The sequence below is a fragment of the Sminthopsis crassicaudata genome, chromosome 1 (assembly GCF_048593235.1).
Source record: "Sminthopsis crassicaudata isolate SCR6 chromosome 1, ASM4859323v1, whole genome shotgun sequence".
Classification (NCBI taxonomy): Eukaryota; Metazoa; Chordata; class Mammalia; order Dasyuromorphia; family Dasyuridae; genus Sminthopsis; species Sminthopsis crassicaudata.
The window spans coordinates 725,343,198-725,361,830 of NC_133617.1; the positions used below are offsets into that span (position 1 = coordinate 725,343,198).

The 18,633-nt window shown below is 38.9% G+C and overlaps 1 protein-coding gene across 8 annotated transcripts in view; it reads left to right on the top strand.

The window, feature by feature from the left end:
* FRMD4B (FERM domain containing 4B) overlaps window positions 1-18,633 on the top strand; it is a 337,387-nt gene that overhangs the window by 174,484 nt on the left and 144,270 nt on the right. For all 8 annotated transcript variants that reach the window (XM_074284129.1, XM_074284131.1, XM_074284127.1 and 5 more), the window contains 2 exons: window positions 12,578-12,643; window positions 18,496-18,590. In XM_074284129.1, the coding sequence (XP_074140230.1) occupies window positions 12,578-12,643; window positions 18,496-18,590 (161 nt within the window). The remainder of the gene's footprint in view (window positions 1-12,577; window positions 12,644-18,495; window positions 18,591-18,633) is intronic.

Consider the following 18,633-nt stretch of genomic DNA (forward strand, 5'->3'; position numbering starts at 1 on the left):
AGTCCCCACTGGATCCAAGTGCTCTCTCCATCTGTGTGGAAACTCCCAAGGGCTGATTGTGATACTCCCCATATTAGTAGACAGTTTCCTGAGCTACTTCTGAGGTCTGGCATGGATCCAGAGGCCAGTGATGAGCCTGTCTAAGCTTAGCCAGCTGGTGGGCAGACTTGCTGTCAGTCCCTCAAACCCAGATCACCCCAGGGTGTGCATGAGCTTGCACCTCTGAGACTCGCCATTGAAGGCTTAACATCATTGTCCTGCCCTCAAGCTGCTTCCCAGGTAGGAAGCTTAAGGGAAAACAGTATGGGCTTTGAAAGGCAGCTTGACTATGTTATATAGCAGCAGTCACCAAAACCATTTGGTACTGGCTAAGAAATAGAACGGTAGATCAGTGGAACAGATTAGATACAAAGGACAAAAAAGGGTACATCTATAGCAATCTAGTCTTTAACAAACCCAAAGATACCAACATTAGGGATGAAAATTCATTATTTGAAAAAAACTGTTGGGAAAACTGAAAATTAGTATGGCAGAAATTAGATATGGATCCACACTTAACACCATATACCAAGATAAGATCAAAATGGGTCCATGATTCAGGCATAAAGAATGAGATAATAAATAGATTAGAGAAACAGAAAATAGTCTACCTCTCAGACCTGTGGAGGAGGAAGGAATTTATCTCCAGAGGAGAACTAGAGATCATTATTGATCACAAAATAGAAGATTTTGATTACATCAAACTAAAAAGTTTCTGTACAAACAATACTAATGCAAACAAGATTAGAAGGGAAATAATAAATTGGGGAAATATTTTACAGTTAAAGGTTCTGATAAAAGTCTCATTTCCAAAATATATAGAGAACTGACCCTAATTTATAGGAAACCAAACCATTCTCCAATTGATAAATGGTCAAAGGATATGAACAGACAATTCTCAGATGATAAAATTGAAACTATATCCACTCATATGAAAGTGTTCCAAATCACTACTGATCAGAGAAATGCAAATTAAGACAACTCTGAGATATCACTACCCACCTGTCAGATTGGCTAAGATGACAGGAACAAAAAATGATGAATGTTGGAGGGGATGTGGGAAAACTGGGACACTAATACATTGCTGGTGGAGTTGTGAAAGAATCCAGCCATTTTGGAGAGCAATCTGGAACTATGCCCAAAAAGTTATCAAACTGTGCATACCCTTTGATCCAGCATTGTTTCTACTGGGCTTATATCCCAAAGAAATACTAAAGAGTGGAAAGGGCCCTGTATGTGCCAAAATGTTTGTGGCAGCCCTTTTTGTAGTGGCCAGAAACTGGAAGTTGAATGGATGTCCATCAATTGGAGAATGGTTGGGCAAATTATGGTATATGAAGGTTATGGAATATTATTGCTCTGTAAGAAATGACCAGCAGGAGGAATACAGAGAGGCTTGGAGAGACTTACATCAACTGATGCTGAGTGAAATGAGCAGAACCAGAAAATCGCTGAACACTTCAATGCTGTATGAAGATGTATTCTGATGGAAGTGGAAATCTTCAACATAGAGAAGATCCAACTCACTTCCAGTTGATCAATGATGGACAGAAATAACTATACCCAGAGAAGGAACACTGGGAAGCGAATGTAAATTGTTAGCACTATTGTCTATCTACCCAGGTTACTTATACCTTTGGAATCTAATACTTAATGTGCAACAAGAAAATGGTATTTACACACATATATTGTATCTAGATTACATTGTAACACATGTAAAATGTATGGGATTGCCTGTCATCGGGGGGAGGGAGTAGAGGGAGGGAGGGGATAATTTGGAAAAATGAATACAAGGGATAATGTTATAAAAAAGTTAATCATGCATATATACTGTCAAAAATTTTTATAATTATAAAATAAAAAAAAAAATTAAAAAAAGAAAGGCAGCTTGAAGAAAAGAAGTGATTAAAAATAACTCTAGTCTTTGTCAAGATTAATAACTTACCAGTGCCTGCCTTTATGTGTATGTGCATGTATATGTTTGAAGTGGTCCAGTTAGAGAGAGAGGAGCCCCAGGAAAAGTGACTAGAATGAAGCAGGACCCCAACTGGTGAGACTGAAGTAAAGATAGTCTCACCACAAAATCCAGAGGCATCCTGGACAGGGCTCCAACATAGTCCTTACTAAAAGCCAGAATATCCCTGGAAAACTTGTGTAAGGGTCATAGTTACTGTTGGAAGGACTTCTCATGGGCCCATACCATCTCCCTCACTTCAGAACTCCATCTGGCTCCAGAAGATCTGATTTTCTTACTTAAATCAATCATTTAACTTTCTTCACCAAAATCTTCTCCTTGGCCCCTAACTGCACTGTTCTTCCTTTTAAATGCCTTTATTCATAGTAAACCTTCTCTCTAAACACAGACTTTCACTTAGTCTCAGAATCACAAAATTTGAGAATTAGCCCTCAGTAAGCATCTAGTTGAACCCAAAGGCAAAAGGAACCCCTCATTGTAACCCAATCACAAATGGTTGTCCAGACTCTGCTTGAAACCCTGGGGGACAGGAGTGGAAGGAGAGAGCCTCCAAAAAGTTTTAGCTGAATGGCACTGAACAGGAATCCCCAACCTAGCAGTTATACTTATATATAACTTAATTATAGTGTCATAGATTTAAAAGTAGAGGTCATCTTGTCTGTCTCAGGAAACTGAGGTCCAAATGAGACAGTCACTTTCCTGAGGTCACATTGGTAGTAATATTGGAGATAAGATTCAAATCCAGATCATCTAAATTTCAGCTCCAGTGCTAGGTGCCATGCTCCTTCCTAAAAATAAAAGCAAATTAATCTTCATTGACTTTAATTTTGCATTTTTCCTCTGGCATTCTGCGGAGATGGATATCTAGATGTAATATGAAAAGTATGGATTTTTACAGCCCTGAATACATGAGGATATTTCCTCCAACTGAGTATATTCATTATAAGGAAGTCAAAACCGGAACTCAGATTAGAATAGAGCAAGAGTGGATGTTAAAAGAACCTTGGCAGACACTGTATAATGAGTAACATCCACATGTTTCATTCTAAGTGTAAATGGAACAGCTGGGATACAGCTTCTTTCCCTGACACTTCAGGGACACCAGTGACTCCTATTTGGACAAATCTAAGAACAAGCCACAGCTTGAGTGATTCCAGGTGGTCCATGTGGGGAACCTGGACTGAAAGGCATTGGGAGTATCAGAGCGATAACGTGGGAGCCTTCCACTGGTGGCAACATAACACACACAGCTAAGGAGCAGAGCAAACTAATTAGATTGGATGTTGCTGTCATTGAAGAAAGACAACAGAATCTCTGGTAGCAAGGTTTGGTTGTTAGGTTAATTTGTACTAACTCATCTTTGGAAAACATCTCAGGACGGTTGCCTCAGAAACCTACAGCCATCTCTGATCTTTTCCACTATCCCTCTCCCCCACTGTCTTCCCTATGCCTCCTCCAGAATCCTCTTCCTTTTTTCCTCCCTGGTTTTTTGTTTTGTTTTTTATTTTGGCTTAGGTTTTTGTTTTTTTGTTTTTTGTTTTTTTGTTTTTTGGGGGTTTTTTTTGCACCTGTGGTAAAATTCCCAGTCTTAAGGGAAAGGTGAATATTTGGTCCTATTTCGAAAAATTATTAATATTAGTACCTGTGAATTTCAGTAATTAAGTCATATTGAATAGTTCCAGATCAAATAGCAAATTTGTCCTATAGAGAGACAGAGTCATTAAATCATAGATCTGGAGATGTAAAGGGCTTCAATGGCCATGTTGTCCAACTCTTTCCTTTTCTAGAAGAAACTGAAACTTTATTAAATGACAAAGTGCTTTGTCCAAAATCCCACCGTAATAAGGCTTGGAGAGAATATTTGATCCCACATAGATCTACATCATCTCTTCCTGGGAAACTTCATTAATGTCCTCCCATCAATCCTTCACAGCCATCTATCGGGTGGTGGGCTTTTCACCCAATTTCTTTGGTTATTCTTCTGTCTCAGAAAACCTTATTCTAATTATTCATTGTATTGCAGAAGGAATCAGGGATTCTGGAAGCTTTAAAAGAAGGGCACCAATTCTGGTGAATTCTGCGGCCCTGAAATGTCCTTGAGGACTATCCTGGCAGCAGATTGTGTCCCCTTCCTGAGGCTTTAGCTAAGTATGGAGACACTCACCCACAGCAGGCCAGCCACTTAATAATGAATTTTTTGGCCATGGCAACTGATGGAGATTCAGTTCCCTCTCTCTCTCTCTCTCTCTTTTTTTTTTTTTTTTTATTAAATTTGGCTTCAATATTTAGAAAATTCTGCACAATTCCAGCTGAATTTGGCTGCTGTGATACCTACCAATTAGTTAATGGCAGACTATGGTTTCCAGACTGAATATAATTACATTTATGACCTATGACCATTTTTAAGCAAAAAAGATTCAGAACCAGTGCCATGCATGGGGCAAGGGGGAAAAAGGATTCGGTAATGGAGCTGGAGAAGTTTAGTCATAAATGGAGTCAGCCAGTCTTGTGACTGAAGATCACCTCTCCAAACTCACCTTTAAAGTTGATCTGCAGGTTCAATTTATGTCCAGTTTACTTCTTATTTTCATGGTGCTGTTGTGGTAAAATTTGTGAACTGAGGTCTGTCAGTGGCTGAAATTACTGCTTGAGGTTTCAGACTAAATCATGGAAAATGGGGGGTTGCCTACAATTCTCTTCGGCTAAACAAATTTGTCTTCCGAGCTCTGGAAAGACATGCTTCCTCTCTTTCCCCCAAGTTTATTTTTAATGGGAAAGGAGGAAACTGAAAATGGCAAGCAGTCTGCTTCCAAATCACAGGGTATCTGCTCTTTGAATAATCATTGGAGCCCAAATCACCATTTCCTATGAAAGTGTTGGACAGTTTCGTTTCTGTTCTCCAGGAGTTGTTAGACAGAAACTAAAAAATCTTAGCTTACAATGTTATTTTCTCAGCTTTTTTTTTTTTTTTCAGTCACAGTTTGTGGCTCTTCCTGTTTATCCTGTCTGCGGCCTCTACCAACTTGTGGCTGCTCACAGAATCACTGAGCTTGTACCGTGGTGTCTAAAAATATTAACAAACGACCAGCTGGGGGGGAAAAAAATATATCCTGAAGCCTTTACGAAAGATAAATGCTGACTTTTGGGATGGAGATGTGTTGTAGAAATATAAAAGAAAATTATGATTTTCTGTCATATCTTCCTCTCATTTCTGAGATTTTTCTCATGGGATTTTCCTTCTATTTGGTTTTCATTATAAGCTTGAGAATGTTATAGGCTTTCCATAGCTTTTTGGTGGATTTTATTTTTGTTTTTGTTTTTTAGATTAGTTATTTTTATGGTGAGGGAGTTGCTCGAGCTTTTTTTTTTTTTTTTTTTTTAATAATGTAGAAGAATTTATTTTGTAATATGTTGGAGGGTGGTTAGAGGCAGAGAAGGAAGCCTGTCCTAATCATCTTTAATTTCAGTCTTAACAATGGGTGGAGTTTTTTGTGTGTTTCCTTTTCTTTTTCTTTTCTTTTTTTTTTTTTTTTTCTCTTTCACTGAAACTCAGCTTTTCTTTTCACTAACCTTATGAGGGACAAGAGTGTAATCTGATAAATGTCTTGTCCTTTATGAGGCTGCCCTCACTAGTGAATGCCTGCATAAAATTGTCTGAAATCGCTTTTTCAGTCTCCTGTGGAGCTACTGGGAGATCGGATCTTTCTGTTAGCCAATGCTGTTATTTCCACCTTTGCAAATAAAAGAGCTTATGGCTGAATATATGTGTCCAAGAAAAAGGAAATGGGGTTTGGGACCCAGCACTCTGCTTTGAAGGTTTGTCTAGATTTGTCTAGACACATCACATTTGGATTTTCTTGGCAAAATTTTTCATTCTCATCCTTCATGAGTAGGAGGCACAAAGCTAAGCTTTTTCTATTCCATCTTGCCCATCATACCCAAAGGGGATCAGGGAGCTGGTCTCAGCCTTGCAAATTACAAAGACTGTACCATAGCCAGTTGGTTCAGATATGTGCAGTAATGAACCAGTAGTGCAACAGATAGTAATTATTGCCATCCATCTCCTCCTAATAAAATAATCAGAAGCCCAACTTACAGATTCCTCTTAGCACTTAGGTCTCCTGAAGTAGAGAGAAATTCCAAATGCATCCATTTATTTCAGGAAACATTCATTAAAAATATTCAGGAAATATGTCCTACCTTATGCTAGATGCTGGAGACACAGAGACAAAATTTAAGAATCCTTGCCCTCAAGGGACTTCTGTAAAACTTAGAGGAATTACATATGCCATGAAAGTTAACATCCCATGTTCTTCAGGAAGTTTTTCCCAGTTCCTATCCTACCCCTACTGCTTCCCTTCTCAAACTGCCTTCCATATAAATACATACCCATATATGGGTATATATTTCTATGTTTTCTCTGGGTATATATGGTATACATTTCTAATTTCTAATTTTGTGATTTCTAGATTGTGTCTAAACATACATACCACACATTTATACACACATGTACATACAGATGTATATATATTTCTCTACATACATATACACACCATATATATATACCTATACATACTATACATATAAATATGTATTTCTCGATACACATATACATGCCACACATATATACATATAAATATGTGTATATTTCTTTATGTACATATACATACCACACACATACACATAAATGTATGTGTATTTCTCTACATACATATACACACACAATATATATATACACCTATACATACCATACATATACACATAAATATGTGTATTTCTCCATACACATATACACATCACACATATATACACATATACATACACATAAATGTGTGTATATTTCTCTACATACATATGCATACTATACATATATACACCTATACATTTACACATGAATATATATGTGTATTTCTCTATATACACATATCACACACATACATATATGCATGCACATATATAAATTTGTATGTATATTTCTTTACATACATATATACATGCCATATATATATACATAAATATTTGTGTATACATTTCTCTATATACATATACCTTACACAATATACATGTATGCACATATTTACATATGTTTGTGCCACATATAATATACATATATAGGGTGTATCTATCTTGTGTATATCTAATTATTAACATGTTATCTCCCTCATTACAGTTTAAGCTCATCACAGGCAGGGATTACTTTTGTCTGTCTTGATAAGCCCAGCACATAGAAAGCACTTAATACATACTTGATAACTGGAAATAATGGTAGTTAGCACTTGTATATTCCTTTATGGTTTCCCAAGTATTTTATATTTGTTAATTCTTTTGATCCTTATGAGATCAGGTGCTATTCTTTACAGAATTAGAAGGCATTTCGAGAGAGAGCAGGCATTAACAGGTTGGAAGAGATTAGTGGGTAGGGATGGGAGGGAGCTCTGAAGGAAGTTAAAAATTCTAGATGGGAAAGTGGGCAAGGAATGGATTATAGCGATGGGGCATAACCTGTAGAAGGACATTTTGACTAGAGAGGAATGTCAGTTCAGGAGACCATTAGCAGATCATCTTGACTTGAACAGAGATTCTGTGAAGAAGACTAATAAAAAGTCTTGGTCATGAAGGATTATCCAGGGACTCAGACTAATGCTAGATAATTCAGCATGGGAATTGCTACCTTTGTCTCTCTTTTCAATCAATCAACATTTAAGTGCCGGGGCAGCTAGGTGGTGCAGTGGATAGAGCACCAGCCCTAAATTCAGGAGGACCTGAGTTCAAATTTGGTCTCAGACACTTAACACTTCCTAGCTGTGTGACCCTAGGCAGGTCACTTAACCCCTGCCTCAGGAAAAACAAACAAACAAAAAAAAAAAACAACAACAACAAAACAAAGCACTTAAGTGCCTGTTATGTGTCAGGCTCTGTTGTAAGCATGTGGATACAAAGGAAGTAAAAAAATAGTCCCTGCCCTTAAGGAGTTTACAGCCTCTTCGCTTGCTTTTATATCTTTTCCACTCTCTCTTTCTCCCCAAACCCTATTGGGTGTCTCTTGTGAAACTTGACCCTGATGCTCACAAAAGAAGGCCCTGGCTGTTGGGGACCACCCATCCCGGAGTCGATCCTCTTGACTCAGTGGACCTGGGGGGAAAAAATCACAGCTGGCTCTGAATTTACCCTTTTGGAGACATCTGTGTCAGACCAGTCTGCTCGCTCTTTAGCTTTGCCAGGGATTCAATAGTTGATATTCAATCAACAGTCAGACATAACATAAAGGGACTCTGTGCAACTTGGGTTGACATCATTTGGGTGAAATATCAAACCCCACTATTTAAAAAGATGTCCCAGCCGAAGTGCTCCAGATAACAACCTGCTGCCCCTATATCCAATTGCTTCCAGTATATCTGATCTGATAAGATGTTTGAAAGCACCTGTTCTCACCTGGAGTAGCCAGTTTGCTGTGTGCACACACATGAGCTCCAACACCGCCTTCTGCATGAACCCAAATCCCCTTCATTTACTAAAACAACCATTTATTTATTCACAGTGCATTGTATGTCAGGGGTTCTTAAGCTGGGGTTCAAAAACTTGGGCAAATTTCATGAACTTGAATGAGAAAAAATATGCATCTTTATTTCTCACTGAAATTTAGCATTTTCTCTAATTAGGATTGTAGACAACAAACCGCAGTACTGAAGCCATGACTTTGTCACCAGTAGAAATCACTGATACTGTTGCATCACATCATGCATATTTTATGGTTGTCACTACTTCCTAATTATTGAAGTCGATAGACTGGCTATTAAATCACATGTGATTGTCTCCCTGTTTCTTTGGCAATGTCTAAATGCCAGGGTGTCCATGGGCCTCATCAAACTGACAAGGGGACCCACAACACAAAAAAAAGGTTGTTTGTGTTTAAAATGTGGGTGTACATGCACTAAACATATATGATTGTGTATATATATGTGTGTGTAATTTGTCTTTTTCATAAAACTTATAAATTGCTTAGCAGCTGGCATTGTCTCATCCTCTGAACTAGGATCCCCAGTGCCTAGTAAGTGCCCAGCACATAGTAGGTACTTAAAATATACATTTTGCAATTTTTTCAATTTATTTTCAATGAACAAAAACATTTTTCTCTCTTTCCCGTCACACACACACACACACACACACACACACACACACAACCCCAAAAACAAAAACCTTTTTAACAAACATGCATAATCAAACAAAACATTCTTGTACTAGTCATATTAAAAAAAAAAATCAGCCTGCACCTTGAGTCCATCACCTCTCTGTTAATCGAGTAGCCTTCTTTATCAGCAGCCCTTTGGAATGGCATTTGGTCTTTTTTTAAGTCTTAAGTTGTTTGTTTTTTTGTTTTGTTTTGTTTTTTACAGTTTTGTTTAATGAATATGCGTCGGTTGGTTAGTTGTTGACATCAACCCATGTTAGTTGGGTAACATCTTTGAGAAGTCTTCAAGATCTCTGTAACAGGGTATTGCTCTCCCCTTTGGCCCTGAGACCTGTAGAGAGAGAGAGAGTTTTCTCATTGCTTGTTAGTTGGTGGAGCATCTTTTTAAAACAAAAGTCAAAACAAATCTCTGGTCCCTTCCCAAGCATTCACATTTCCTTTTTCCTAAGAACTTCTGCAACAAAACCAGAAGTATCAGCCTGGGCTTCTGCTTCCTGTTGCCTTTTCTACTGACCCCGATTGTTGTTAAGAGAATTGGAGGGTCCTGCCTCCATTTGGACCTCATAGTTCTTCCCAGCTGCCTCACATCTGTGCTTCTCTCTGGGAGGTCACGTTTAAATCTGGAAGTGGAGGGAGCTCAGTAGGCTGGCTTCCATTGTACCCCACCCTTTGTCCCCCACCCCGGAGTGCTAGATCACATTGCATCTTAGACCTGACCTCCACTTCGAGTCCCGTATCCTTCCTGGCAATCCTCCATTGTGGGGAGGAATCCCTGGGGGAAACAGAGTATTGGACCAGATGGATGGCTTCCAGCTTCCAGGACTTGATCAGGGATCCTGAAGGCACACTTGGGCCGGCTGGGAGTGGACTCAGGACCATTGATGGCTGAGGTGGGACTTTAGCCAGTGGCCAAATTCTCCATCTCTCATACCCGGAGCAGGAATGGCGAATGAAGGCAAAGCGGGTCTAGAGAATAAGAAATAGAAGAGCAATGGGATTTAGGCATCTTTTTTATGTATTTCATAAACCACCAGACTTGGGGCTGTTATCTGCTGCTGCCTGATGCTGGTATCAAAAGCTCGTCCCTGCATGTTTCAGAAAATGATTCTGCATTTATAGCTATAATTATGATGCTCCCTTTTTGGTAGCGATTTTGCTGCCCTCAGATACAGCTCCCATTGTGGAAACTTTCAAATGGAGCATAATTGGTGGGGGAAGAGATTAAAAATAAGTAGAGATGCCCAACCCGTTTCTTTAAAGTGTTTTGAAAGCTCACGAATCTCCTTGTTTTAAGGGAGAAAATGTACTTGGATTGGGCATTACTTAAAGTGAGCTTTTTGTATGGTGGGGAGACAACTCATTTTCCAGCTCTTTCTGTGTTTGATTTTTTTTCCATTTCTACCTCCTTATTCACTATGGAAAGGAAATGTTAGAAGAGGTTTTTTGGTTCTTTTTTCATTACTAGACAGTTTCTTCCTTTTTCTTCTGTTATCCTGTGTCAAGAGTTAGAAATATTAATCTGAGTGTGTGTTTACCTGCCTGTATAATGGGGATAATATTTTTTATCCTGTAGAAAGTTGGGACAAGTCAGAATATCAAATTTTAGCTATGTGAGCAGGGGCAAATAACTTAACCTTCCTCAGGCTGTTTTCTCATCTGCCTTTCTTCTGTTTAGGACAGTGTCTGGCACAGAGTGAGCACTTATTAAATGCTAGCTAATTTATTGACTATAAAATGGGGATAATATCATTTATCTCCTAGGTTTGCTGTGAGGGTCATATGAGCTAACATATCTAAGGGTTTTGCAGACCTGCTGTCAATGTGTAAATGGTAGTTATTATTCTGTAGAAACTGTACTGCTTATTTGTCAGTGCAATGGTTTTGCAGAAAAATAGGAAGCATATAATCATGTTCCCTATTAAAAAATGATTCATCCTCATCTCAAGACAGAAGTGGTCAAAACACGGATTGCTATGGTAGCTGACATATTGCACTTTGAAGTTTGCAAAGTTCTTTATATAAATTATCATCTTTGATTCTTGCAACAACCCTGTGAGATAGGAACTGTTTATTGTTATCTCCAATTTAGAGGCAAGATTCAAACTCATTCTTCCCTCATTCCAAAGCTAGTGGTCTTTTCCAAGACAACCTGAGCCCCAAATCTTTGAGATTTGGAACTCTACCAAGGGAAAGAACAGTTCATGAAAAGATCATCTGGGAACATTTTTATGCAAGACAAAGACCTGGCCTATTACTCAATGATTGACTCCAAAGTAACTCAGAATAAGTTAGAGCTCCTACTTGCAGGTGACAACCTCACCTGGGCAACGACCTGCTGTGTAATCTATCCAGGCAAAGAGATACAGGGCTGCTGTGTTTCTCTAAAGTGGTATTAAATTGTTAATATTGTTTCTCCCCAGGTCATGCGCACTGCCCTTCTCGGGCCCTCTCCCAGATTGTCACTTGCCACCTTATACTATAGTCATGTTACCCAGTACACTCCAAAAGGTGGACTCGGGGTCAGGAAGACATGAGTTTCATCCCAGGGAACAAATTAACATTCTCTTACCCTGTTTCCCCATCTCTAAAATGGGGGATTTAATATCAGCTATTTCACAGGGTCAGTGCAAGGAAAAGGAATGAAATAATTTAGAAAGTGCTTTTGTCAGTTTTGAAGTGCTACATAATTATTAGCTATTATTATTAGTGTCTATTAAGTAGCTCTCTACAGGATACATGGTATGAGTTTGTGTTCAAGTCATGGGAAACTCTACCTTTAAAAACACACTTCTCTACTCAGACATAGAAACATACAAATTTCTGATGATACTTCTCTGTTGTTGATGAGAGCGTGAATGAAGGAGGACCGATTCCTGGAGGTATCTTTTGAGCAGGAATTAGCTTATTCACCAGACTGAGAGAAAATTAATGTACAATATAGCTTAAAATATTTTATTTCATTAGATTGTTTGCTGTCTAGGGGAGCAGGTGGGGAAAAGAGAGGGAGAAAACTTTGGACACAAGGTTCTGCAAGGGTGAATGTTGAATACTACTTGTCTTGCACTATTCCCTTAAATCAGGTTCAGATTTGGTTATACTGGGTAATTTACCATGATGGAAACTGAGAATATTTTGTGTTTCTATATGCTCGGGGCTTTTACAATGTTCACAGCCCTTGCCGTGTGAGAAGGAACATGACAATCTTTAAGGAGATAATTTACAGATGAGTTGCTGATATGCCTTCCTAGAAGCAGCCTTCTTCGGGAAACTGGGTAAAACTGTAGGTCCATGACCGAAAGACAGAGTTTTCACTGTGATGTGGAGATTGCCCACCACACTCGTAATGACCCTTCTCTTTCTGCCTTTGTCCACAGATGACGGAAGGCCGACATTGCCGAGTACATCTCCTTGATGACAGAAAACTGGAACTGTTGGTGCAGGTGAGAGGCTCCTTTTCAATTTCTGTTCATTAAAAGTCAAACCTGTGAATTTGCTCAAATGGGTTCCTGGTCAGCAAGTTCAAATCAGCTTTTGTTCTGGGGCAGCCATCTTACCATGTTAAGAAAGGCTTTAATGACTTGTTGTGATATTGTGGGGTGGAACTTTTTAGGGATATCCTCCCCTAAAGAACATAGGAAGCTCTTGGGACTTTAGAGTTCAACGTCACCTCAGAGGGACTACATAGTTCAACCTCTCATTGTGAGCCCTTCCCTCCATCCAGCTTTGCTGTCATTGTAGAATTTATCTCCATCCTCCCAAACACCCAAGATTTTGACCTGGGGTCATCTTTAACTCCTCACTCCTCCTCACCCTACATATCCACTCTGCTGTCAGCTCTTGTCATTTCTATTTTCACACCATCTCCCTCATATGTCCTCTTCTTTCTGTTCCCAGGATTTGACCATCCTAATGCAGAACCTCATCACCTAACACCTGGACTATTAGGATAACCCACTAAGGTCTCCTTGCCTCACATCTCTCCCAATTCCACTCCATTCTTTTTTTTTGTTGTTATTCTGATATCTTTTTATTATTTACTTTTTTATACTGCTATAATATTTCTTTCTCATGTTATTTCTTATAGTATAAAATACCTGATGATTTTGTATTTATTTCTAATTAGTCACTCCTTAAGCATATTTTTATGTTTCTCTTTGTCATTCTGAACAAGACAGCTATAGAATTTGTGTGCATATGTATTTATATATATACATATATACACACATATGTACTAGTTCATTCTTTACTCAATCACCAAAAGGATTTCTAACCACATCATAGACAGCACCATCTCCCACCCTCACTCAATAAACTTCAGTGACTCCCTATTTCTTTCAGAATCAAACACAAAATCCTCTATAAAGCTTTTAGAATTCTTTTTAACCTGGCCATTTCCTAACTATTCCTCCTTCTTATACTTTACTGCACTATATAACAGCAGTGTTGTCAAACACAAATAGAAATGGATCTCTGCTGGCTGCATATTGACTTAGAAAACCACAAATTCACATTATCTGCATTATATTGTATTTTTATGTATCTTGTTGAATATTTCCCAATTACATTTTAATCTGGTTTTGAGGCAGCTTACCTGAGTAGATATCTGGTAATGTTGGCTCTTTGCTCTTTCAAACATGATACTCCAATTCCAGACCCTTGCATTGGCTATTCCCCATGTATGACATGCCCTCCTTCCTGCCTGCCTCCTGGCTGCCCCAACTTCCTTTAAGACTCACTTCTACAAGAATTTTCTTATCCCCCCTAATGTTAGGGCCTTCTCCTCTGAGATTCCACTAACACTGTGTGTATCTTACATGTAGGTGATCATTTGCATGTTGTCATCGTCCCTATTTAGAATGGGCTTCTTGAGGGCAAAAACCATACATGTCCTTTTCTTTATTTTCCCACTGCTTATCACAGTGCTTGTTATATTTGTTGTTGTTCTTATTCAATCATTCAGTCATATCTCTGTGGCCCCATGGATTATAGCCCATCCAAGGGGTTTTCTTGGAAAAGATACAGGAGTGATTTTTCTCCAGTGGATCAGAGCAAGCAGAGATTAAGTGACTTAACCCACACAGGTAACAAGCATCAGAGGCCTATTACATAGTTAAGTCCTTAATAACTTCTCATTGAGTGACTTGAAAAAAATTCCCCCTTTACTTCCCTGTGCTCAGTTTCCTCACTTGTAAGCTGAGTGGATTGGTCTAGATGGCCTCTAAGTTCCATTCTATATTTAGATCTCTGACAAGTTTTATTCAACTTTTGCTTGAAAATCTCTTAACAAGGGGAGAATGTGCTACCTCCATTCTGACTTGGGGCATCTCTGATGGTGGATACAAAGTTTGTTCCTTATATTCATCCAAAACTGTCTCTTGAAATTTCCACCTTTTGTTCCTCTTCTGCTTTCTGGGGCTAAGCAGAATTAGTCAAATCCCACTTTTGTCATAATAACACACTAATTCTCAATGTCCTCTTTGTTATTTTTTTTATCTCCCCCAGGCATCTTCTTTTCTCAAGATTAAGCATTCTTAGTTCTTTCAACTCATCCTATCTCAGGCTTAAATACTTTGAAGCAGATCTGAAGCCTTTCTAGTTTGGATTTCTTACATCAGAGTTAGTGTGCTAGGATGCTTGACTTTCAATGCTGAAGAGGAACGAGTATTGCCTGTTTTCACTGAAAAGAGCACAGTATCTGGCTAAAATTATGTATCTTCCATTTTTTCCTTCCTCCCCTGATTTGAGTCTTATGACTTTTCCCTTTCCAAGACTTTCCCTACCCTTAGCTCTTAAGACACAAGACTTTTCTACCCAAATCCAAACCCCCTTTCACCGGGGGTGGGGTGGGGGGGAACCTATCCATATTTAAGGAAGAAAAATAGAAAAAGAATTGCTAATTTTAAAGAATTCTTCTTTTACATTTTGAAAACCTTGAAATTCAGTTCAACAAACATAGAATATAAGCTCCCTGAGGGCAAAGAATATCTTGTTTTGGTCTTTGTTTCGTATTACCATGTCTTGACTTTTCTAAGTGCTTAATAGATAATTCTCAAGGGAATAAATTAATGAATAAATGAAATATTGCTAGAAATCTTACCACATGCAGAAACTCATGATAGGTGTTAAGTGAACTACAAGGTTAGATAAGACAGAGTTCCTACTCTCAAGGGCATTATAGAGTCATGGAAGAAATAAAACCAATATACTAATAAGTATAATATGAGTTATAATAAGGTAAATTCATTAGGGGGAATTAAACAATCCCCTTGAGAAGGATTAGACAAGGATCATAGATTTACAGCTAGAACAAATTTTATAATCCAACAACCTTTTCCTCCTATATATAGGGAAGCTCTGACCCACAGAGGTTAAATAATGTGTCTAAGTTACTTAAGTAATTACAGAAGAGCCAGTCTGAACTAGTCATTTTACTGGTTTAAGGAACTCCCAATAAGGAGTCAGCCATCCCTGACCAATGGAGCTTAGCTATTCCTCTACAAATTATACTAACCTTTCCAGGGTCACACAGCCAATAGGTGTCAGAGATGGTCCTTGAAGACAGAATGCTAGATTGGCTCTCTGACCACTAGACTATACTGCCAGGTATTTTTTATCATCTACTTAATTACATATTTGTTTCCTTCCTTCTAATAGTAAACTCCTTGAGAGTAGAGAAACTATGTCAGTAGTCCAGGCAAGAGGTAATAAAGACCTTAGTTGGGTTGGAGATTGTAGCAGTTGAATATACAGGAGTTGGCAGCTGAGAAGGGGGAGGAATGGTCCAAGATGTCTCTGAAATTTTGAGCTTAGGTGAATAAGAACATGATGATGAAAATAGGGAAATCAAGTGGGCCATGTGTGGAGAGGCAGGATGGTGAACTTCTTGAGTTTGATGTGATGACATGATGTCCAGGTGGAGATATCCAGCAAGCAGATGGAAATGTGGCCTTGAACTAAGACCTCATGGAGCCCATTGCAAATCTAACCTTATAAGCCCCACTGTGGTAAAAGTTTCCCCGAATGGACCATCAGTAGTGAAAAGTCAGAGACCTTTCAGTGCTCCTTCAGCTCTCTTAAGAGTGTTTAAAACATCCTGGTTCGAAAGCCTGGTCTAACATTAGCCACATGATTTTGAGTAGATTAAACTATCTGAGTATTTCTTCTTTGATGAAAAGAGAACTATTAATGTCTAACCACCTGCCTCACAGTGTTTGCAGATACATGGAATCTCAGCGTTGGAAGGGACCCCAGAAACTTATCAACCCAAGAGTTTCTTAACATTTGGGGGGTCATAGATCCTGTGGTAGTGTCTTAAAGTCTATGGACCCTTTATCAAAATAATATTTTAAAATGTATTAAATAAAATATTAGTGGATTACAGTAGAAATCAATTATATGGAAATGGAAGGGGTAATTTTTGGCCAAGTTCATAGCTCCTCTGAAATATTGCCAAAGATCCCTTTGGGGGCCCCAGGAACAGGAACCCCTGATTTAAACCCTACCTGAAAAGGGCTCACTTTGATGGCACACCCAATGCGTAAGTGATCCTTCAGACCTGCCATAAGTGAAGGGGAAGGCATTCCCCTCCAAAGGAGCCCCTATACTTTGGGTCAATTCTAACTGTACAGAAGTACCTCCCATTAAGGCACTGTTGCTGGTTCCACCTTCTGGAATCTAGCAAAACAAGTTCAATCCATCTTCCACTTGAAAGCCCTTCAGATATTTTAAGAAAGCTACCATTCCTCCTCCCTGACCAGCCTCTTCTCCAAGCTAAATGTCCCCTTTTCCTCACCATATGGCATGATCTCAAGCCCTTCATTGTTCTTATCTCCCTCTCGAATTTATTGCCATCTTTTCAGAAGCACGGCATCCAGAACAAAGTACAGTAGTCCGCGTGTAGTCTGGAGAACACTGGAATTATTACCTCTTTAGTTCTGTCTACTCTAGGGGAGAGAGTTCTAGACATAGAGTCAGGAAGTCCTGAGTTCAAATCCAACCTCAGACATTTACTAGCTGTGTGACCTGGGCAAGTTTTCCTCCTCTGTAAAATGGGAATAATCATAGCACCTATTTCTAGGGTTTCTTGTTGTGAGGCAAAATGAAATAATATTTGTAAAGCACACCTTAAAGTCCAATACAAATGCCAGCCATCATCATCATCATCATTCATGAAGCTCAAGTCCTGGTGGCCATATCCCAGTATCTGATCACTGCCTCTTCTGTTTAAATATTCCTTCCTCCATGATGCTAAAGGTCGAAAATCCCCAAAAGACATTAAAGACCCCATTGTCATCGTCCACCCCCACTGTAGCGCTCTGGGAGGGATGATGGACTGTTTAGTAGATCATTAAAATAATTGTCATGAAAGCACTTTGAAAACTATACTTGCTGGGCAGGTGTCAGATTTTATTGTTATTAATTAAGACATAACCTTATAGCTAACGTTTGAATGGGTTTCACTGCTATAGGGAACTCCTGGAAGGGGAAAATCCATCTCCCAGTGCAGGATGGCACTCTCTCTGAAAATTTTATTCTAAAGAGTCAGAAGTTTTTAACTTGGGAGCCTTAAGTATCCCAGGTTAAGCCTCTGTCTTGGAGGGTTATCCAGAGCCAGGTAATTTATAGCACAGGCACTGAATAGCTTCAAACTGGCCTTTAGAGTCCCAGTTTTTCCCCATGGACAGATTAATTCTCTCTAAACCTGTGTTCCTATCTATGACCCTCCCTCTCTCCCTCTCTCCCTCTCTCCCTCTCTCCCTCTCTCCCTCTCCTCTCCTCTCTCCCTCTCTCCCTCTCTCCCTCTCTCCCTCTCTCCCTCTCTCCCTCTCTCTCTCTCTCTCTCTCTCTCTCTCTCTCTCTCTCTCTCTCTCTCTCTCTCTCTCTCTCTCTCTCTCTCTCTCTCTCTCTCTTTCTCTTCCTCTCTCCCTCCCTCCTTCCTTCCTTCTCTCTATCTCTTTCTCTGTCTGTCTCCCTCTGTATATAAAAATATATACACATATAAAAAATATTTTACTCCCTATCTCCCTAGATTGTTGTAAGGTACATACATTATAAACTAGAAAGCATTATATAAAGATGAGTGATTAAGACTCTACAAATTTACCTCTGTAAATATCTGTCCCTCCCTCAATTTCTTGTAGAGAAAAAGTCCAAATAAATTCACAGCCAGGAACACATAAATATAGTTTAATGATATAATAATGCTAAAAAAGCTTATTTAAACTATTTGGATTGAGGGGATTGCAAGTGGAGGAAATAAACCTTCTTTCTAATAAAATCCTTATTTTGACAGCCCAAACTTTTGTCAAGAGAATTGCTGGACCTTGTGGCATCTCATTTCAACCTCAAAGAAAAGGAATATTTTGGAATAACATTTATAGATGACACGTAAGTATATTTTGCTGGCTAATGCTTCTTTTACTTTTGCTTG